Raw genomic sequence first — 23,272 nt, forward strand, 5'->3', positions numbered from 1 at the left:
ATGCAATAGCCCTGCCAAAGAACAACAGCAACAATCCCAAGAATCTCCGGTGGCACAGCAATCAGAACAAGAAGCACCTGTTAATGTGTAAGCATAAAATTCTTTAATATCACTTTTGTTTAATATAATTTCGGTTCACTATAAGTTTGGATTTAGGTTCACTATTAGTTTGGATTTTAGTTCACTATAATGATTAATGTCATTTCTGTTAAATATCATTGTTAAATATGATAATAGTTTGGGATAATTATAGAAATGTTTACTGTTTAATGCAGCAGACCTCTGGAACAGTAACAACAGCCCTGCGAAGAACCAACAGCGCAGTAATATGAATAAGAAGCACCTGTTGATGTGTAAGTTTTACTGCTTATATAAATACCGATAATGTTTACTGCTTATACATGGTTTAAATATGGTTCAGTTGAAACCAGAAATGAATTCAATGTGTTGTTGTCTTTAGACTCTCTTCTGTTTCTTATAGCTGTCCTTCAGAACCCATAAAGCAGGGTGTTACAAGGTCTCCTACAAGTTTTGTTATTGAAGAGTTTTTCAAACATGACAATGTCTATGAAGTTTCGGATGAAGAACAATCCCAAGAACCTCCGGTGACACGGCAATCAGAACAAGAAACTCTAATCTTGTCATCATTTGATAGGTATGTTACTTGCTTTTCTTTAATATCATTTTTGTTTAATATCATTTCGGTTCACTGTAAGCTTGGATTTAGGTTCACTATAATGATTAATATCATTTTTGTTTAATATCTTTGTTAAATATCTATCATCTTGCAGTGCTACTCAACCTAGGGAAAGGAAAGATGAAAGGCATTCATTTAACCTTGGGATAAGTCCACCAGCATCTCAACCAACTCAGCCCTCTTAAACGAGTGTTTCACAGCTCGAAATCCTGGAAGAGGCGGTGGTAGATGCTGGAGTGACAGCAGCATTAAAGTTTGTTGAAGCAACACAACTTCAGAGCCATCCTTACCAGCTGCTGAAGTTTACAAAATCCTGGAGAAAAAGATAAAAATCACGAACGAGTTGATTGAAAAGTGTTATCATTGGATGACACATGTAAAACAGACAAGAGATGGTAGCAATGAATATGATACAATATTTGTCTTGAAACATGAGGCACTTTACGAGGGGTTAAGAGAATATTTTATGTCTCTAATGCCCAAAGAACACGTGCATGCCTCGGTAAATTCTTTGCCAGTTGCAATAACGTTAATGATTTTTCTAAACACTCTTATATAATATATCTCATAAATTTTTATCCTGTAGGTGGTTAGCATACAAAGCATGATTCTCAACCAAATAAAAGTTCGGCGGTATCAGGAACAAATGTACATTGTGCCACTGGATATTGAGGTAAGCTAAATTTCTTATTCACTGTTGATTACTTTTCAGTTCGGTGGGAATGTTAATAATGATTCACCTGATTGTTATGTGTTTTGTTGAGTTCTTTTACATGAAGAAAACTTTTCTCTTGATGATTGAATATTTTTCAATTTTATTCAGTATATGAATTGTGTTGGGTTCGGTGGAAATGTGATTTAATTGATATTCATTTTGCAGAATTTTATGTTGGGAACATATGGCGAGTCCTACAGTAATAAGAGGACAAACAAGGCCTACAGGTTTGATATTGAGCAGTATGCCCACCACCGCCAGTTTCTTGACAAAAAGAAACTTGCATCGCATCCATTTGTAAGTTGTAATTTCTAAAAAATTTTTGATAATTCTCTTGTTTGCTATTGTTTCGACTGAAATATTCTATAATTTTCCCAAACTTCAGCTATTTGTGCCAATTTGCAATGGAGCCCATTGGTGGTTGTGGATTGTCGATGTCAACAAAAAGAAATTCTATGTCATTGACCCTATCAATAAGCTGCCAAAAGATATACCTGATTCGAGGAAGAAACTGAATAAATTTGTTGTAAGTTATTTTCTTGTAAATTATTCAAATTATTCAGTACATGAAATGAGTTCGGTTGAGTGTTGTTGATTTATTTTTTTCAATTTTTGCATACCTTTCAGGGATTAATAATTTCTCAGATGAGGGTTTATACTGGGGTGGAACCCTTAATGGAGGATGGAGTGGGAGTAGAAGCAGAGTATATCCAATTGAATGGTCAACATACAAAATAAGAATCTTTCTCTTCTATAGTGCTATTTTTAATATGTTTTATTTTGTATACTATTAATCGTATTATACTCAATTCTTGCTTAGCTATGATTGTGGAATATACGTCATGAAATGGCTTGAAACAATTGATCCACAAAAGATCAAAAGCGCGAAGAGATATAAATATAGAGCTTGGACACAAGTAAGTACTTTATAAATTTATAAACTTCTTTCTTTTCTGATTTCAATTGGGTTCATTTCTTATATAACTAATTCCTTTCAATTGAAATGTAGGGAGAGATTGATAGCTTCAGGTACCAATATGGTCCACACATTCTGTTGCATGAAATGAACAAAATCAGAGATCAAGTGATTTGGGAATCTGAAGTAATAAGATTCCCGAAGCCATCTGCTGCCCTCTCTAGCCCTTATTGTAAATTCACATCTAGAGATTTAGATAGTAAATAGCATATACTATGATTGGCTATTGTAATTAACAATATTTTATTTAACTTGTTTAAAAAGCAAAAAATGCTTACTTCAAATGTATATATGTCAATATTAATCTAAATGTTAATGTTAATATTTATATTTGATTCAAGATGGAATACTCATCTGAGATGTTAATTCGGTTGGAATTGTTTGGCTACTGTTTTATTCCAGATTCTCAGTGATTGCAATCACTATATTTACCAATACGTTACGAACTCCAAAAGAACACAGTTAACCGAAATTAATACAATGGGCAAACCGAAAGTTGGAAACACACTGAACCCCTAAACCCTGAACCCTAAATCCTAAACTCTAAACTCTGAACCCTCAACCACTAAATCCTAAACCCTAAATACTAAAACCAGAATGTTGAACAATGAACCCTGAACCCATAAACCCTAAACCCCTAAAACACTAAACCCTAAAACCCTAAACCCTAAACCCTAAAGTCCTAAACCCCCAAAACCTTAAACCCTAAACCTTGAACCCTAAACCCCTAAAACCCTAAACCCTGAAACCCTAAACCCTGAACCCTGAACCCCTAAACCCTAAACCCCTAACCCTGAACCCTGAACCCTGAACCATGAACCCTGAACACAGTGAACCGAAATTAATACACTGGGCGAACCGAAATTTGCTCATGGGTGAACAAAAATTTACATTAATAAAAACTAAAACTTGTACAATCCTCTCTTGGATAATTAATATCTGGTGCATTGTAAAGAGTGGAGCTTGACTGAATTGATGATCCAGAGTCTAAAAGGTTCAACTACAAAAGACATAATTAATTGTATATTAGCAAAATAAACAATTGAATTTTTAACTAATCAAAAGCAAGTCAATTTTACCTCGCTTGGAGCTGTCTTTTTCTTTTTGTTTATGGAATTTGAGATCTTTTTTTCAGGTTTGATCCAAGTCTGTTCTTGGGCTGACCTCTTGTTTTGACACGTGGTGGGCTTTGAAGGTCATTCACATTGCTTAATGTCGCTTCTTCGTGGGTTAACAAACTTTTTCCTTTGCTTCTCTCTTGATATTCTTCCATCTCTGCCATGACCTTGTCAAATGCTTGGTGCAAAATTATGGTCAACTCTTCAGACTCTGATGCAAATTCACATATATTGTGCGACCAAAATACCAATTCGTCAAATCTCTTACTTCTTGGCTCCAGTAGAGGTTCATCTTGGCTGCTATTGATGTGTGTATGCCTCCTCTTTATGTTCTTACTCCAGCATTCCAATATGTATTTCGGTGCCACGTTATCTACTCACTCAAAGCTTAGGACACTTGGGGAATGGCGGCACAATATGTCCCTAGACTCAAACAGCAAGCAATGGCACTTTACATCTCGTGATACTGCGTCGTATGTGACGACAAACTTGTTAAATGTGGAGTTGAAAACCTGCTCTATGACTTCATATGTTGTGAAACCTAGGGTGAAATGCATTGATCTTGTGATACAGTTCACTTTGCCTCTGAATTGAGCTTGAACTTCCCTGAACTTCTCATGGGTATATACATGCTGAAACTGTGCCTCTATTGCTGATTTTGTTACGCACGGTATCACGGCATGAAAATCTGTAGCATCGAATTCTCTCTCTGCTTGCTCTCTACTTGCTAGGCAATTGTCGTATTGCTTCACGAATTGTCTCAAAGAGCTATTCCGTGTGATGAACTTGTTGAAAAATGAATGCATGCTCTCGCTTCTTTGTGTGCTTTTCATCCCGGCCTAGAAGTGGTGATCCAAGTAAACTGGAATTCATATATGCCGATCCTCGTACAGCTCTGTAAACCAAACCGAACCCATAAGGTGTGGTGAACCGAAAACAGTGCATGCTTTGGGAAAAAAAGATATGAGCATGAAAATAATTCAAATTGAAATCTCAATTACCTGAAAGCCACTTGTTGCCTCCGAGGCCGTACTTTCTGAGGAAATCGATCCAGTTTCTGTCAAATGCTTCTTTTGTGTACGAGTTCCAAACAACATGGCTCATCTCTTATTCAATTTCGTTGTGTCCCTTGTAGCCATTTAATTTTCTTGGTATCTTCTTCATAATGTGCCAGATGCACCAGCGGTGAATTGTTGTTGGCATGCACAACTCAATTGCTCTTTGAATCGATGCGCATTGATTGGTAAGAATACCTTTTGGTGCCTTCCCTCCCATGCAACATAGCCAACACTCAAATAGCCATTTGAATGATTAGATGTCCTCATTTTTCATCAGCGTCCATCCAAGAAGTGTCGACTAGCCGTGGTGATTCACGCCCACAAAAGAACCTAAAACCAAATTGTACCTGCATAAAAAACAAGCAGACGATGGTGAACCGAAATATATATACGCACTGAACATAAAAAATATATATGAATGAACCGAATACCTGTTTGTGTTATAGGTGGTGTCAAATGAAACCACGTCTCCGAAATAATCAAATGCAGCCCTGCTTCTTACATCAGCCTAGAATGCATGTTTAATGCAGTGATCGCCTTCAAGGTTGAGCTCAAAGAAAAAATTTTGGTTTTTCTCTTTCATTCTCACTAGGTACTTCCCAAATTCTTTGGCATCGTCTTCTTCGAAAATATTCCGTACTTCCCTTATGATGTAATTCCTCACATCTTTTTCAATAAAATCTAGTTCACGGTGGCTGCCAGCTGCTGCCACAAATGATTGGTAAGTTTTGCTCGGTCTTATTCCGGCTTAGCTTCCTCGTGGGTTTCGATGGTGTGACGCACAAACATGCTAAGCTCCCTGTGTTGTTTGAGCATCTCAGCTTGGTCTGAACAACAAGGATGTGAGTGATTTAAAACAACTTTGAAAATTGTCCAAAGACCAACATCCTTCATTATGTGTACGTAAATTCTGGCCGGACAATTTAACCCAGCTGAAGGGTTTGTCTTCAAAGTTGGAGATATCTTTGATTTCCACCTCCCCTCTCTGATGCATACAATTAGTTAATTCTTAATCTTGTCTCCGTCCCGAGTCGTGTTCCTTATTTTCGTAGAAAAACTGGCAAGTTTGGAATAATATTTGTAGAACTTTCCAACTTCTTCTAGTGTCTTGAAAATCATTCCCACCTTTGGGACAAATTTTTCATCCACAACACAGCTGGTCTGCACGGTGAATCGAAATCGTAATTATGGTGAACCAAAATTTTAATTATGGTGAAAGAATTATATAGTGCTTAGGGAACAAAACAGAATATATTCGTCTAATTTTTTTTACTCCTTTCTGCATACCGAACCGAACACATGAACATGGTGAATCAACTCTTTAGTACTTACCGAACCAAAAAGTTACTCATAGTTACTCACACTCACAGTTACTCACAGTTACATATTATCAATTCAATTCAATTCAATTCAGATATAGATCACCTCAGTCCATTCAATTCACTTCAAATAAAATTAGCAATTTCATTCCATTGAATTATATTCAAAATTCAATAATCCAAACCTCATCAAATTGATACGTTTTGGAAGAATTATCCAAATCGAACTCATTCAACTGATTTGAAGTTGATTCATTCATTGTTTCAATTCATAAGTGCAGATCGAAGAAGAAAACGAAGAAGAAGATGAACGACGAAGCTAATTACGTTGAAGTCAATCCAGATCCATAATGCAGAGAAGAAAAACGCGAATAGAGGAGAACAACGAATTTAATTAGGTTGAAGAAGAAGGAGAGCAGGAAGAAGAAGAAGAAGAAGAAGAAGAAGAAGAAGAAGAAGAAGAAGAAGAAGAAGAAGAAGAAGAAGAAGAAGAAGAAGGTACTTGGATTACGTTATATGGAAAAGTTTACGTTGAGAAAGGTTTACGTTGAGAAAGGTTGATCACGCAAAAGAAGGATTACGTTATATACGTTATATGAGGCGCGTGTAAAACAAATGAGTGTGTGGGTGGGAGAAAACGCGTGGAGTGGAAGGTACTTGGATACCATCCATGTAATTTTTACATGGATGTAGAGCTTTTTCCAATTTAAAAAAATACACCTATCTCGTTTACAATGTAATCGAAATAAGTGTATTATTATAAAAAAAAATTACGATTAAAATAATATCAATTTTTTTAAAAATTAACTCATTTAAATTAATACTCAAAAAAGATACATTAATAATTATTTCATTTATCCTGTAAACGAAATAAATAATATAATATAAATTATTAAATACGCTACAAATAATTATTTTATTTACTAAAAAAAATCCAAAAATGAAGGGGTTTAAAACAACCCCCTCCAGATATCAAGAAATTAAATTCATATTTAAGATCCCAAATTCATAACTTTTTTTTTATCAATGTGGTAAGATTTACTAATTACCGTAATTTTATTTCTTTTTTGCAGATCATTCCGATTATTCTATTGTTGCAAATAATGCAACTGACCTCATGCCTAAAGGGGACGTCAAAAACAATCAGCCTTATACTGATTAAGGTGATGCCTCGTTCTCCTTAGTATATTTTTCTTGTTCTTTCCAGACACACGAAAAAAAAATAATAATAAAAGAAAGATGTTTGTAAATTGTAGTGCTATTGAGGATGGTACATTGGTACTGACTACTGAGCATTGAATAGCAACGGATGATGGTCGAGAGTAACTACCGTCATCAATCACGCGCGTTTCTCCCTCTATTCAAGGATAAGGCTGGAAAAAACCTACTATAAAAATTAATTGTTCTTGACATTTGAATTGTAGTCTGGAGAAGTATTCTCCATAGTAAACCAGACTCAAATATTTTAAAAGATGCACTAGAGAGGATAAAAATTCTGTTGTGCACTGACTCATAGTTGTAAAAACCGGACCGGACCGACCGGTTCGATCGGAAAATCGGTGAACCGGACCTTATACCGGTCCGGTTTAGTATTCTGATCGCTTAAGGAAATGAACCGGTCAAAACCGGTACAAACCGATCAAAACCGAATCGAACCGGTCCGGTCAACAAGTGGTCAATGGTCAACCTGCGTGCCGATGACGTCATGCTGACGTCAGCATGCGGGTTGTGAAATCAGAAAAAAGGCATTGCAAGCAATGAGGGTCGAACTTGGCTCTTCTGGAATGAAGACCAAGTTAACAACCACTAGACTAACCCATTTCTTTGGCGTTTTAAATGCTTTTTAAAATATATATATCAATTCTTTCTAACTAATACATATATATATATATATATATATATATATATATAAACATGGAAATACTTAACTCATTTTATAATTGAAGTATAAATTAATTAATTTTAAAATAAAAATGATAATGAATAAAAAAATAAAATAAAAATTACTTATTCTGAAAAAAAAAATTATATAATTATTTAATTATATAAAAATATTTAGACCTTGAAATTATTTTTTGGATATAATTCATAGATTGTTATTCTTATTGTATCTAATTAAGATACTATATAGTAGTATGAACTAATTATATGTTTATATTTGTATTAGTTATTTATAGAATTTGACTTAACTGTTCTTAAAATGTTAGTAAAAATATGTATTTCAAATTTTAATTTTAAGTTTTTGACTATTTTATATTTTTTATTCATGTGAAACCGGTTTTATCGGTTCAACTAGCGGTTTATCGGTTGAACCAATAAACCAGTGAACCAGTAACCTGATCGGTTTGATCACCGGTCCGGTTCTTACAACTATGCACTGACTTGTTGCATCACAGACCGTTGTCTAAAAGTCGGATATAAAATTTATTTTTATTCATTCTTAAATATATTTTAAAAAAGTGATTCTTAATCATTTTAAAATAATTATCTATTATTGTTAATAAAAAATAAAAAAAATTAGAAAAATGGCATTACAACTCAAGGAAGAAGCTGTAATGAAATGTAGGATAAAAGGCTAAGAGTAGTAGTGTTGATTTCTTAACTATGATGAAATTAAAAATATAAAGTATATTTCTTGCCAGATTTGCTTGCCACAACAACGCACCCTAATTCAAACTAACAATTATTCATGATAATATGACATATCTAACAAATTAAAAGTAATACTTCTACAATAGTGTCCGAATCGATTCCTTTCTCCACTTGAACATGTTATCACACGTTAGCTTTATTTTCTCAAAATTTTAATAGTGTTTTAACTAAATTCCTTCATTGCATTAAAACAAAAATTTCGTCACAAAATCAGTAAGCAAAAATAACAATATTAATTGTATCGCCATCAAATTATTGAATAATCACAAAAGTAACAAGCCAAATCCGAAATCAGAGAAGTAATCAATCAAACTAAATTAATGTGGAGGAAATCACAAAATTAACGAAAAAAGAAAAAAGCTTCCATAGAAATGCACAAAAAAACGCAGAAAGAGATTCTCAAAAAGTATCGTGTCGCGATCTCAAGAGACGCACCGACAGAAGAGGCAACTGGAAAGGAAATTGTCGAAGTACGTGGTAGCATTGGCACTAGTGACAAGGAGATGAATTGCTGTATGTGGTGGTAGTGACAGTGACGGTAGCGGCGACGGCGATAATGATAATGGCTACAATTTAGGATTTCGATCAGTTGGTCTTGTTTACTCTCTCTCTCACTTAAAGTTGCCTTATTTTGCATCTTTGATATGAACTAAGTATTTGGGTGGATGGCTGTTTTAATTATATGCAAATTTATTTAAAAAATTTTAAAAATTACTACAAATAGATGATATTAAAAAAATTTTCAAAAACTTTTACTATAAAACTTCCACCAATTAGTAAGAATTTTGTAGTAAGGCCTCATAGGCATAAACTTGGCCACAAGTGTTATATATATCCTATATCATATATTACATAATAATGCAAGATGACTAACAAATAATATCAATTTTTTTTATTTCTTAACTATGATGAAATTGAAAATACAAAGTATAGAATTGATTACGATTTATCCTTAAATGTCAGGTACGATCACTATATATAGACATGTTTTGAACTTTGATTACACACCAAGAATTACTAAGAAAGACAAGCTCTAACTAACTATTCATAACCAAATTTACTAACTAAAACTAACTAAACTAAAAACTGTTAGGTGCTGAACTATACAAACTGACTTAACTAACTCTAGTCTCTACTCCCTTATAATAGTTAATGGTCCTTCCTAGTAATGACAGCAATTAATAGATCTTATTACATAGACTTGCACTGCCATTAAATATTCAAAGGACCTCTGTGCAATTGGTAATCGCCGGTTAGCAGCGTTTGTTTTAAAAAAATTATAACTTATTTCTAGGATTTGTCCATGAAAATATATTATTTTTATATTTGTTTAAATTTTAAAATCTGGATATATAATATTACTAACGAATGAACAACTCTGAACTAAAAAAAATTGGTAAAATAATATTTATCACTTTATAGATTAATAACAACTTAATTATAATTTAGTAATAATTTTAAAATAAAATTAAGATCAATAAATATTATAGAACAAGGGAAAAAAGACATAAATGAAAAATTGAGGGAGTATTATTTTTTCAACCATAATATTAACTATCAAAGTATACATTTGCATAGAACGAATATATATATATATAACATTTTTTTTCTTTTACGGTTTATTAGTAACAATAAGATATGAACTTAGCCATGTATACCATATTAAATGTAGATAAGACTGGGAATTTATTCTTTGATAATACAACATTAAATAAAAAATATTATTTATACGTTAAAATTAATTATTATGTATTTGTGTATAAATATATATTTTATTTTATTTATTTTTAATATATATTTTATATTTAAATAAATATTTTATATTCGTAATGAATTTTGATAATTAATTTTAATGTATATCTAACATATTTATATTTTTTGATGGGGAAAGGGGCATAAGGCTCAAGAAGAACAAAAAAAAACTAAAAATTCATTACTCTAGCAAATTCAATATCCTTTCTATCTGCATCCAGCATATGAGCAATAAAAGGGATGGAGCAACGAATTGATGAAGACCCACTGGTAGGTTATAGACGTGTTTAACAAGCTCATCTACACTAAAATTAGCCTCTCTCAGAATATGATCAATTTTAAACTCTCCTGACTTGGCTTGAAGCTCTTTGTTGGCACGAATAAGGGTCGTGCTTCTATGAAGGGAGGTTGAGCTACTCTGAATCAACCTAACCGCGCAGGTAAAGTCAGATTCTATCTTAATCTTGTTAATTCCATATCAATTGCAATCTTAAGGCCCAAATAAATTCCCACAATTCTGCTTTCATAATGGTTACCTTATCAATGTTCATCATGAAACCAGTTAACACCAGACCATTAGAATCCCTGATAATTCCACCGCAAGCCCCTGAACAAGAAGTTTGGAGGACTGATCCATCAATATTAATTTTATTCCAATAATTTTTCGGAGGTTTCCACCCAACCAAAATCGACGCCATTGTTCTCAGAGTCATTCTACTTATCTCAGTAAGTTCTAGAACTTCATCATAATTCCTAGCTACTCCTTTGATTTCAGGAATGACTTGCTACTGGAATGGGATGTTTTCCTGTTGAAAAATTAAATCGTTTCTCTTTCTCCAGATGACATTACATGTGATGAGGAAGAAGGTAGGCCATGAAGTCTCACTGTCAGTGCGAGAGGCCTTATTCAGATTGTCCGTAAGCCATTCTTGAAGAGACTGGCTAAAAAACGGGTCGTGTGGATCTCTGTTTGAGTTGCTAATCCAAATACTTCGGAAAAAAGGACAGTCCCTCATAACATAGAGCAAACTCTCATCTTGATCTGGGCATCTGGGGCAGCACCCATTATCAATAAGTCCTCGGTTCCTTCTCTTGGCATTAGTTAATAGAACGTTGTGATTTAATAACCAAGAAAAAGTCTTTAGTCTCTGAGGCACTCTGGCTTTCCAACATAATCTATAAATCTTATCAGGATTTATGACTTCCACATAATAAGCCTTATAAGATCAATTAATAGAAAAGCTTCCATGTGGTTCCGAGCGCCAATTGATAAAGTCTCGACCTAGGGAGTGGTTTGGAGCTTTTAAAGTACGTATCATGTCAACAGCCTCATTTGGGAGGGCTTGAGATAATTTTTCCAAATTCCAGTAGCCATCATCCGTAGCATAGGCCTCCAGAGTTTCGTTATCCCTATCATCGCTAATTTGACTGAGCGATAACTCACTAAGATTTTCAATACCAGGGATCCAGTGACTTTTCTAGATCTTGATGCTCTTACTGTCGCCAATTCGCTAAACAAGATTGCGTTGAAAGTCGTCCCAGACTTTAACAATCCCTCTCCACACGTTCGAGCAGTTTAATCTCTTAGCCACCTTGAGGATAGGGCTATCACCACAGCCATACTTAGCCTTCATAACCTTTACCCAAAGTACTTGGTCATTATGGACTGAACTCCACGCCAATTTCATGAGATAAAGGTTGTTTGTTTCTTGAGCCTTACGCAAACCTAGGCCTCCCAACTCTTTAGGCTTGCAAATAGAATCCCAATTGATGAGATGGATCTTTTTATCTCCTGTGTCTGACCCCAAAAAAAATTTCTGCAAATCTTATCAATTTGATTACAAACTTCTTTAGTCATCTTCATAGTTTGCATAGTATAACTTGGTATCGTTGAGAGGATGGATTGAACAAGAGTGCTCCTTCCTGCTAACGAGAGGGTCTTCATATTCAAACTGGACAGCTTGGCGTGCATCTTGTCAATGATCGGCTGAAAGTGTTGCTTTCTGCACTTTTCATGAATAAGGGGTACTCCGAGATACTTTCCTAGGTTATTGGTTAGGGGAATGCCAAGGTCTCTTATGAGCTCTGCTCTAATATTGTGGTTGGCATTCTTAGAAAAAAACACATAAGACTTGCTGAGACTGACTTTCTGACCGGAAACTTTACAGAAAATACTCAAAGCCTCCTTAATGATTTGGACTTGAGCTTTATTTACATGAGCAAAGAGAACGAGATCATATAAAAAACAGAGATGAGATAATTGAGACCCATTTCTAGATAAAGTAATAGGTTTTCAACTTTTTTTTTCGACCAAGGAGTTAATTAAATGGGAAAGCCTTTTAATACAGAGGACAAAAAGGTAAGTGGATAAGGGATCTCCCTGTCTTATGCCTTTGGTCGGGATGAAAGTTTCTGAATGAGACCCATTCCAAAGCAAGTTCATAGTTGGAGAGGAAATTCAATGATAAATAACGTTTAGTATATTATCCGGGATGACAATGTCTTTAAGAGTGCCAATGATGAATAAGATATTGTCTGCACTAACCCTTCCTTGGATGAAGCTTGCTTGAGTATTAGACACGATAGCCCCTAGGGTCGGCTTAATCCTTTTAGCTATCACCTTGGTAACGATCTTATAGCAAATGTTACATAGGCTGATCGGTCTAAACTGGGCAAAGTTCTCCGGGGAAGGGACTTTAGGAATAATAGAGATAAGAGTCTGGTTCACTCTAGCAATATTTTCTGGGTTTCTAAAAATCATTTGAACCCAACTTACTAGGAAATCTGCTACAGTATCCCAAGAATGTTGAAAGAACTTTGCTGGGAGTCCATCACTCCCGGGAGCCTTCCAGCTACCCATATTGAAAACTGCGTGCTTGACTTCCTCGAAGGTGATGTTCTTGTTTAGGTGGACAAGGTCATCTTCTGCCACTCTAGGAAATTTACCTGCAATAGAAAAGTTAGGAAACACCAAAGAGTAATTATCAGTAGCATATAAAGATTTAAAAAAGGATACACCCAGGTGTTTGAGTTCATCCACATCGTCAATCCATTATCCTTCATTGTTCTTGAGCAACGTGACATAGTTCCTTCTTCTTCTCCCATTTGCTTTTTAATGAAAGTATTTAGAGTTCTTGTCCTCAAAATTGATGATATTACACCTAGACATCTGCATCCAATAGCTCTCTTCTTGAACAACAATCTTTTCGTATTCCCTCCAATGGTTGTTATGGAGTTTCTCTAGAAATAGGTTATTGTTAAAAGAGAGACTTTGGTTAATTCCATCAAGTCTGAGGAGGATTCTTTACTTCTTTCAAAATATGTGACCAAAAACCTCTTTCTTCCAAATCTTAGCTTTATCCGTAAAATTATTAATATTAGAGACAAGATCTCCCTACTTGATCCAACTGTTTTTGACTAATCTTTGGTAGGCTTCATGAAGGAACCAAGCTGCAAGAAGCCTGAAAGGTTTATCTTTTCTTCTCGTCTCTAAGTTATTGAAGTCTAAAAGGATGGGAATATGGCCAAACTTCAACTTAAGGAATGTTTAACACCGGCTGATGGGAAGAGATCATTGAAACCCAAGTTGCAAAGAAACCGATCCAGTCTTCGTTTGACTCTATTCCTCTTCCAGGTGAAGGGGGGTCCCTGGAAAACCTAAGTCCTTTAGGCCACAATTCTGAATACACTCTTGGAATCTTCTTGAGTCTTGAGAAAGATTGAAACTGCCCCCTGTTTCTTCAAGGAAAATGATAGAATTAAAATCCCCGCCAACGCACCAAGATTCTTAGATAGTCATTTCAAAATTTTCTAACTCCTCCCAAAGGCTACTCTGGGTCCCAGGTTGTGGGCTGCCGTAGACACAAGTGCAGTACTAGTTTTGATTTTTGTTATCTTTGATATTCAGATGGATAAATTGCTTATGGACTTCTACAGGTTTGATATTCCACTCTTTATTATTCCAAAGGCACCAAATGCTCCCTGCAAAACCTTCAGCTTCGCTTCTACACCAAGATTCAAAACCTAGCTTGTGGATAATCACCTCAACTTTAGATCCTAAAACATGAGTTTCAAGAAGGACACACAAATTCAGATTATACCGATAGGTTAAATCTTTAATAATAATGGGGAATCCTTTAGCAGACACACTTCTACAGTTCCAAATTAAAATATTCATGAGAAAAACTATGATGAAAACAATTTCAAAAAACTCCCTTAAAGAAAAGGATTCACTGAGCCTCATTGGCTTGCTGTTGATGCCTTGAACGTCCATCTCTACATTTTGATAAGCGACTTCTCCCTTTTGGAGATCAAGTTCTTTTATGTTTTTTTCCTTCCTTTTGGAGCTGGACTCGCTTGGGTTGGAGATTTGTTCCCTTCTTCCTTACTGACCTCATTATTATACCCACTTCCCATGATACTAGTGATGAGCACTTTAGTTGTATGATCTAAAGAGCCCCCTAGGAGAGTTGGTTGCACATACTCAGCTTTAGCAATCTCCTTGTTTAGGTAAGAAAATTGTCTCCAATATTCATCATGAATTTTATCCTTGCCTTTCTAATTCTTTTGGGAAGCTTCATGACTGCTTTGGTGTGCTTCTATAATTTTCTCTTTATCCTGATTTCTGGGGATGCTTTGGATGATCTTGGTCTTTTTCCTAAACTGCTTGATTTGCTTAGCGGCGGGTGTTATTTTCTTACTTATTGCTGTATATTTTCCTTTAATGATAGGAATGGAATTTTTTTTTTCTGTTGATTTTTTTGTATATGGTGAGTATTTCTGTTTCTGAGATTCTGATTTGCTGTTATTTTTTTTGCTAGGTTCTGCTGGACATGCGTCCTTGTCATCTCCTGAATTAATAGCTTGGGTCCCATTTGAGGGTAGCTCTTCATTGGAATGATTATCTTCTTGATTTGCCTCTGCAAGGATGTGAAACCTTGAATTTTGGAAACCTTCCTTTCTTTTTTTCTTCGAAGAATCAGCTTTAGTTTTATTCCTTCTTTGATATCTTTTCACAATCATCCATGGCCCAAAGGAGTTACCATTTTTCTCCTCATTAATGCTTTTCTGATTGGTGGCCATATTTTGGGAAACTTGCTTGTTTTGGTGCCTAGCCTCAGGTGTGATTGGTGGGTCATTCGTAATAATTGCTGCGAGATTTTCTTTCCTTTCTAGATTCGATTGTTGATTCTGTGTGTCCTGATTTGTCTCTTGACCGTTAAGAGATTCTCGATGGCCAGACCGAGTGCCCTCCGTCATCCCGGCAGCAGCTTCAGTGGCTGTTTCGATCCTCCTCGTTACAATACTCTATTCTGTGCCCATACTTACTGCAGTTGAAACATATTTGGTGTAATCCTTCATAGACAATGTTGAACTCTTTCCCAAAGGCTGTGATAGTCAGAACCATCTTCTTTCGCAAATCAATTTCCACGCATATCCTTGCAAATTTCCTTTGAAAGTGTATGGAGGTGAGTTCATCCACTTTGAGCATTGTTCTGAGAGCTTTCCCAACTTTCTCTAGAAAGAATTAATTGTATAATTCCGCAGGAAGGTGGGGATCCTAACCCTTACTGCTACTTTCTGAATATCTGTCTCCTGTGGTAAGAAGAGTGGTCTCCACCTTTGCACCAAGAGATAATGATCAGCTATCGTCCAAGGACCTTCAAAGAGTGCATGTGCATAGTCGTCTTGATCCGTGAACCTAACCAAGAAAAGTTACCAGCTAGATCCATGACTCGTATCGCTCCTTTTTTCATCCATCTTCTCTGTACCCATCTATCAAGAGCTTGAAGGTTAACGGTTTTTCCAAGCGGCTTAACAATCAACGATAGTTTTCAAGGTCTACACCACTCGTTATACTCTTCCAGAGAGACATCAATGTTGGGCTTAGGATCGAAGGGAGCTTCATCGTCTATAGAAGATTCCATGACTAAGTCTTCTGAGTTATAATCTTCTGAAACCATTTCTACAATCTCTTGTGGATTTAGTTTTCCGAAGCCATTCTCCACTACCATGTCATGGTAGGATATCTTGGGCTTCATGAATTTCTCTGAATCACCTTTGTTCTCGGTTTAATTTTTATCTTCAGTCTCCTTTTTCTATTCTGAGGCGTGGTGTGGAATTTAAAATCCACAAACTAACCGACAAGTGCACCGGGTTGTACCAAGTAATACCTCAGGTGAGTGAGGGTCGATCCTACGGGACACAAGGATTGATGGATTAAGCAACAATGGTTGAGTGATTTATTTAGTCAGACAAACAGAAAATGATGTTGAGAGTTCAATGGCATTAAACAATAAATTCAGAGAATTAAAGACAAACACTAAAATTGATATGAAGAATATAGGAGAAAACAGTTAAGGTTTCGGAGTTGTTTATCTTCTGGATTTCTATTTCTTACCAACTATTTTTATCATGGAAGATTCAATTCATGGCAAACTATATTTGACTAAACCCTAATTCCTTAGTAATTTAGTCTCCTCTAACCTAGTTAACCGCCAATTCCTTGGTCACTCAATGTCAATTAGAGGTTTAAGTCCAATTCTAGTTTATTAGCCACAAAAACCCTAATTACCCAAAGCTAACAAGATTATATGTCATGTATTCCAATTAGTTCATGTAATTAGCAATTTAGGAGGAATTTATTTTTAAGCTGTGTTTAGGTGAGAAACGCATCTAGAATAAGGGTCATACTTCCATTCTACCCAGATTCATAAAATTAAGTACGAAAGTAATCCTTAAAACTAAATCAATACATTAATTAAAATAGAAAAGAAATAATTTCAATCCATAGAAATAAACAGAGCTCCTAACCTTAACAGTGGAGGTTTCGTTGCTCATGGCTCAAAGAGAAAACTAAGATTCAGAAAAACTATAAAGTGTGGAATGAGGTGCGTAAAAGAGAAGAGCCCGAAGAGCTAAATATTTTTCTTTTATATCTAATTCTAATTAATGTAGAATATATTTTCTAAAACTAAATAATATCTTTTCCTATTTGTAATTAAAATAAAAATTTTAATCAAAATAAAAATATAATCTTCAAATGCTTCTTAGTTAATGGATGCGGGACCAGTATTTCCCTTTGAATTGGTGCCTAACTTCAAGAAATTGAAGTTAGGCATGGCCTTGGCAGCATGCTTTGGAGCGCAAGTTCTTCTTCCGGCGCCTAACTTGGGATTTTCCAAGTTAGGTGCCAATATGACCGTACAGGTTAGAGAAGAAGTGTATACTATTATATATCATTGGAAAGCTCTGGAAGTTAGCTTTCCAATGCAACTAAAACCGCGTCAATTGGACTTCTGTAGCTCAAGTTATTTCTGTTAGAGTGCAAGGAGGTCAGGATTGACAACATCATTCACTTTCTTCCTTTTTTGTACACAAACTTGTCAAATCCATCCGAATGCTACCTGAAATAAACATAATTGCAAACAACTCAAAGTATCATTCATAGTGGCTAAAAAAATATTTAAATCTTGATTAAACTTGACAATTCAAATGCAAATTCACTAGGAAAAGATAGAAATGATGCTCACGCATCAAGGCACTTCCTCCTTTTTCCATGTCATCCGTTACCTGTTCTTCTATGTTACCTTCATTCATATTTAATTTTTTGTACTCCTTAAGACCAAATCTTCCTCTTTCCGGCGAACGTTTATCAAGGTCAGAGGGAGAGAGTCAAAGCTCATTGAGAGAGAATGCTAGTAGGCTTTTAGTAAGGCTAGCATATTTATATTAAATAACAGTATAAATAAAAATTACGAATGTTTTGAAAACTGGACCAAACTGGTCGGTCTGACCAGTTCAACTGTGAACCATTAGCTAAAACGGTTCGGTTTGCCATACAAAATCATTAATTTAAAAATTAGATTTAAACCGCTAAACTGGCTGAGAATCGATTGGTTGGACCGGATTGGGACCCAGCCGATTCTCATGAAACGATGCCGTTTTGCGCTAAACAAAACCAAAAAGAAGCACGCGTGAAGCCACAACCAACCCTTTCTCCAATTCTTCGATCTGCTTCCTCCTCTCCAAAGAAACAAAAACCCTAGCCTCACCACCGCAAGGAGTGAGCCACCTACGCCGTCCGTCACAATCAGGGGCTCCTATCTTCGTTTCGTCGGTGTCCTGCAAAGAAGAACCCTTGTTGGCTCTCAGTCTTCGTTTTCTACTATCGACGTCGTCCAGTCGTCCTTCGAAGGTTAGTACTCACTGCTCGCAGTCTTCGTTCTCTTCTACATCGTCCTTTGTCCTGCTCGTCACCTGGTCTCCGTCGCGCTTCTGTACCTCGGCTTAGACCACTCAGAACGAAGACAAAGGCTTCATTTTCTTAAATTTTGTTCTCTATTCTTCATTCTTTACTCAAAACATTGTTTATTTTTGGATTCTGCTAATGCTACTCAGATTGGAATTTGAATCTAGCTGTATTATACTCGATTTTCTTATTTTGGATTGAGTCATTGAATGATTAGTTGATTTATTTTGCTGGTTAATCTTTGTTAAAATTGTGTTGATTCAGTTGATTTAGTTCATTGGTTAATCTTGTTAATCTTCATTAAAATTGTGCTACTGGTTTTTGTTTTGTATTGTGCCTCAATTGTGCTTAGATTGTGACTGTCTTAATGACTTAAAATTGTGCTTAGATTGAATGATTAATTGATTATTGATTAGCTATGGCTGTTTTGCTGTGTTGTTGTTTTGTGTTTTATGATTTTTATATATAGTGATGTGTTGTTGTTTTTTGTTTTGTGATTTAATTGTACTTAAATTTAATGATTAATTGATTGATTAGGATGATTCTTCTGCTATGCTGCTATTTTTTGTTGTGATTTTTATATAGGATGGTTGTTCTGTCATGTTACTATGCTAGTACTAGGAAATATAAATTATGTTCTATAAGCATACTTTTATTTGGGTCTTAAGAGTGTGTAGCTTCACAAATTATTTTGGATCTTAAAAGTGTGTAGCTTCACAAATTTATGTTGCATTATGACTGTCTTAAGTGTAACCCCACTCTCATGACTCCTTCGAACAACGGTTTTCATTTCCAAGGGCCCAAAAAGTCCAGCAGAAGAAGCCCACATAGGCCCAAAAGGAACGACACGCGTCAAGAAGAAGGAGAGGGATGAGAAAGAGTCGTCGAGGCTAGATGAAAAGAAGAAAAAGAAAGAGGAGGAAGTGCTGACAGCCGGGTACCTTGCCCACAAGTACCTTATGAAAGGAACACTTTTGAGAAGAATGTGGGACCCACAGCGCCATGAGAACTGCTACAATTACGTGAAGCTGGCCCAATTATTGAAGATCGGTAGGGCCCACTTTTCCGGCGTCGTTAACCCTGCCCAATTGATTTGCTATCTCCGCCCCTCACCACCACCATCATCCTCAAAATTGGAATTGTAAAGTTTAAAGGGAAATATCTCTTATATTTAACTCACTATTATTAATTATTATTTATATACGTAAACTGTAAAGTGAAGTGATTACGTTGGAAAATAATAATAATAATAATAATAATAATAATAATAATAATAATAATAATAATAATAATAATAATAATAATAATGTGTGATTATATATATTATTAAATACTGATAAAGCAACATCATTTTACATATATCATTAATTAAAATAAAAGATTCTAATTAGTTATTTACATAGTAAGTGGGTATTCATCTGAAATAATAGATTTGGTTCACAAGATTCAAGAGTTTTTATTTTGTTCTTGGCTTGTTCACGTTGAGTGGGTGTCCCGAGAGGCAAATAGAGCTGCGGATTGGATGGCTAGATATGGTGCTAAGAGTAACTCTAATCATGTTATTTGGTTTGAGTCTTATGTTGTTCTCCAGCAAATCATCCGCTCATCCGCTCGAATATAGGATAGTGTTTGTTTTGTTTATTTTCATGTTTAGACACCAAAAAAAATTTTCATATATCCAAAAAATAATTAGAAATTATTACAAATATCAATAAAAGAAAAAGAGTTACTCAACAATGTCAATTTTTTTATAGACCTGTAATATATGTTAATAATAACTAAAATAGTAATATTTATATAACGATACTTTTTTAGAAGATATAATATATATTTTGATATTATTTATGAGAATTACTGAGACCAAATTTTTATAATTTAAACAAATTTTAAATGCATTATTTCTTAAATTTCTTTTGAAAAGAATAAAAGATGACCTAAGAAGTATATGTGAAAAAAATATATAACTATTATTATACTTGTACATATTTAAAAGATACAAATAGAAATATTTTTTTTAAAAAAATTTTATTACTCATAAAAATTAATATAATGGATAGTTATGCATCAAAAAGTAGTAGATAAGATTAAGAGTTGCAATAATAATATAGAGTAATAATTAATGATAAGATGGAAGGAGAAGAAAAAAACGAGAAAAGAAAAGAGAACAAAGACAATATAATAATAGTAGTGTGACCTTGATAAATATATGTATAAAGAATGATAATAAAAAAATACAATGTGTAATATGAGATATAATAAAAATAAATATTAATAAATTTAAAAGAATAATAAAAAGATTACTTAATATGTTAAATATAAAATTTTCCAAAAAAAAAATATTTTTTTATTTATGAGAATTACTTATAGAGATAAAAAAATTTGGTTTAATTTTTTTTATATTTACTTCAAATTTGAAATAGGATTGAAAAAATAAATAAAATTAATAACATTTATAAATAATAATTTTATAAATAATATTTGTAAATTTTTATTTTGATTTTATTACACATAATAATGTATTAATTTTTAATTATATTTAATTTAATTATTTATTTTATATATTTTAAATGTTAAATAATTTAAATAATCTTTTATTTTATATTTATTTTTAAATAATTTACTATTTTTAATTTTTTTATTATTAATGTCAAATTAATATTTTTAAAAATAAAAATATAAAAAAACTAAAGTTGGAATATGTTTAGTTTTTACCGTCCACTCCTGAAACTATCGCTTTCTAATTTCAGTAAGGATCTTCATGTAGGTCAGACATAGGTAGTCATACATCAGTTTAATGACATTAGTACACTACTGTATACATGCATTGATATTTGGTGCAAACCTATCAATGAAAAACTTAAGATTAGTAGTTTACTAAAAAATTATTTGAAGTAACCTATAAACTTCAATTATATTTAGATTTTTTAGACATTTTGGCAGAATTTCATCTATAACTAGAAGGTGCTAAAAATTCTATTAGTCAACAATTCACTTAAACAACTCACAAATAAACCAATATCAAATTATAAAACTTAAGCAGCAACATCTATCAACAACCAAGAATTCTCAAACACTTTTTTAGCAGTTCAAACCTACTATAACCTAATCAAATCAAACCTATCTTAACAACCTAAATCTACTAAAACCAGAAAAATGAGTGTAACTAAATTAAACTAACTAACTAAAATAAAAAATTTAAGATTAGCAACCACATATGTTGAATAACAATGTCAAAATAGTTTGCGTATAAAAGACTTAAAATAGTATTCACACCGTCAAACTATAAGACTAAATCGTCATCCGTACGATGGGAGGAGGAGGAGGGGTATCTGGCTGAGATCCGTGAGAGGATTCTGGCACCGTGGTGTCTGTCACTGGAGGCGTCGTCGTCGAAATAGTGAGTTGCTGAGCAGATGGATGTGGTGGAGGATTCCACTTTGGTGAAGCCGCCGGACAACTTCCTGGTGGCAGGGGTGGCACAGCAGAAAGAGCCACGTAGTTGGGATCAGGGACCATGATGAACGATTGATTTTGTGCACCCATTGACTATGACGTCCCAAGGATAGAAGGCAATGACTGAAAAGTCCTAGAGGTACCAATAGACATGCTCCCTTTACCACGACACGAGGTCGGTTCATGCTACCTCTACCTAGGGCTGGAAGTGAGTCAAGCCAGCTCATAAGTCAGCTCGAGCTCGACTCGTTAACAGCTCGATAAGCTAAGCTCATGAGCTGGTGAGCCAAGCTTGGGCCTGAAATTGAGCTCATAAATTAAATGAGCCGAGCTTGAGCTTAGATAAGCTCAGCTCATTAGCTCGTGAACTGGCTCGATTATATATATATATATATATAACAATCTTAATTATTTAATATTTATATTTATTTTTTACATATAATTTTAATATAGGACATAAATAAAAAATTTATAATTTATTGATAGATAAACAATATATAAAATTGATCTTTTCAAATATTTTTAAAAATATATAAGTTATAATTTATTGATATAAAATTATAGATTATGTATCTATGTTTCTCTTATTTGAGCCAACTCGTGAGCTCGAGCCAGCTCATAAGATTTTGGTGAGCCGAGCTTGAGCTTAAGAAATAAGCTCGATTGTTAATGAGCCGAGCCGTGAGCCAAGCTCAATTTTCGTGACCCGAGCTTGAGCTTGGTCTAGCTCGACTCAGCTCGGCTCACTTCCAGCCCTAGGCTCTACCTGTCGTCATATTTGCAAAGAGCAAACTAGCAAACACATATTTCACAAAAATAACATAATAGCAAAAAGATGTCACGACCTACAACCCAGAGAAACACATGGATGCAATGTAACTGATGAGCGGATAATTTATACGCTTTTTGGCATGGTTTTTAGGTAGTTTTTAATATGTTTTAGTCACTTTTTATTATATTTTTATTAGTTTTTAAATAAAAATTACATTTCTGAACTTTACTATGAGTTTGTGTGTTTTTCTATGATTTCAGATATTTTCTCGCTGAAATTGAGGGACCTGAGAAAATTCTGATTCAGAGGCTAAAAAAGGACTGCAGATGCTGTTGGATTCTGACCTCCCTGCACTCAAAGTGGATTTTCTGGAGCTACAAGAGTCCAAATGGCGCGCTCTCAATTGCGTTGGAAACTAGACATTCAGAGCTTTCCAGCAATATATAATAGTCTGTACTTTGCTCAAGGATAAACGGCATAAACTGGCGTTCAACGCCAGTTCCATGTTG

At 34.5% G+C, this 23,272-nt stretch overlaps 2 protein-coding genes across 2 annotated transcripts; one reads left to right on the forward strand and one right to left on the reverse strand.

The window, feature by feature from the left end:
* Nucleotides 1-1,064: 1,064 nt before the first annotated feature.
* On the forward strand, nucleotides 1,065-2,150 carry LOC148554915 (uncharacterized). Its single transcript, XM_088489881.1, has 5 exons — nucleotides 1,065-1,199; nucleotides 1,284-1,370; nucleotides 1,578-1,709; nucleotides 1,798-1,938; nucleotides 2,040-2,150. Exons 1-5 carry the CDS (start codon nucleotides 1,065-1,067, stop codon nucleotides 2,148-2,150), a joined length of 606 nt encoding a protein of 201 aa, XP_088346007.1.
* A 1,733-nt stretch (nucleotides 2,151-3,883) lies between these two features.
* On the reverse strand, nucleotides 3,884-4,312 carry LOC148554916 (protein FAR-RED ELONGATED HYPOCOTYL 3-like). Its single transcript, XM_088490546.1, has one exon. The coding sequence runs from the start codon at nucleotides 4,310-4,312 to the stop codon at nucleotides 3,884-3,886; it is 429 nt and encodes a 142-aa protein (XP_088346672.1).
* Between the last annotated feature and the right edge of the window lie 18,960 nt (nucleotides 4,313-23,272).

The sequence above is a fragment of the Arachis ipaensis genome, chromosome B6 (genome assembly GCF_059453495.1).
Source record: "Arachis ipaensis isolate K30076 ecotype BB chromosome B6, ASM5945349v1, whole genome shotgun sequence".
Taxonomy (NCBI): Eukaryota; Viridiplantae; Streptophyta; class Magnoliopsida; order Fabales; family Fabaceae; genus Arachis; species Arachis ipaensis.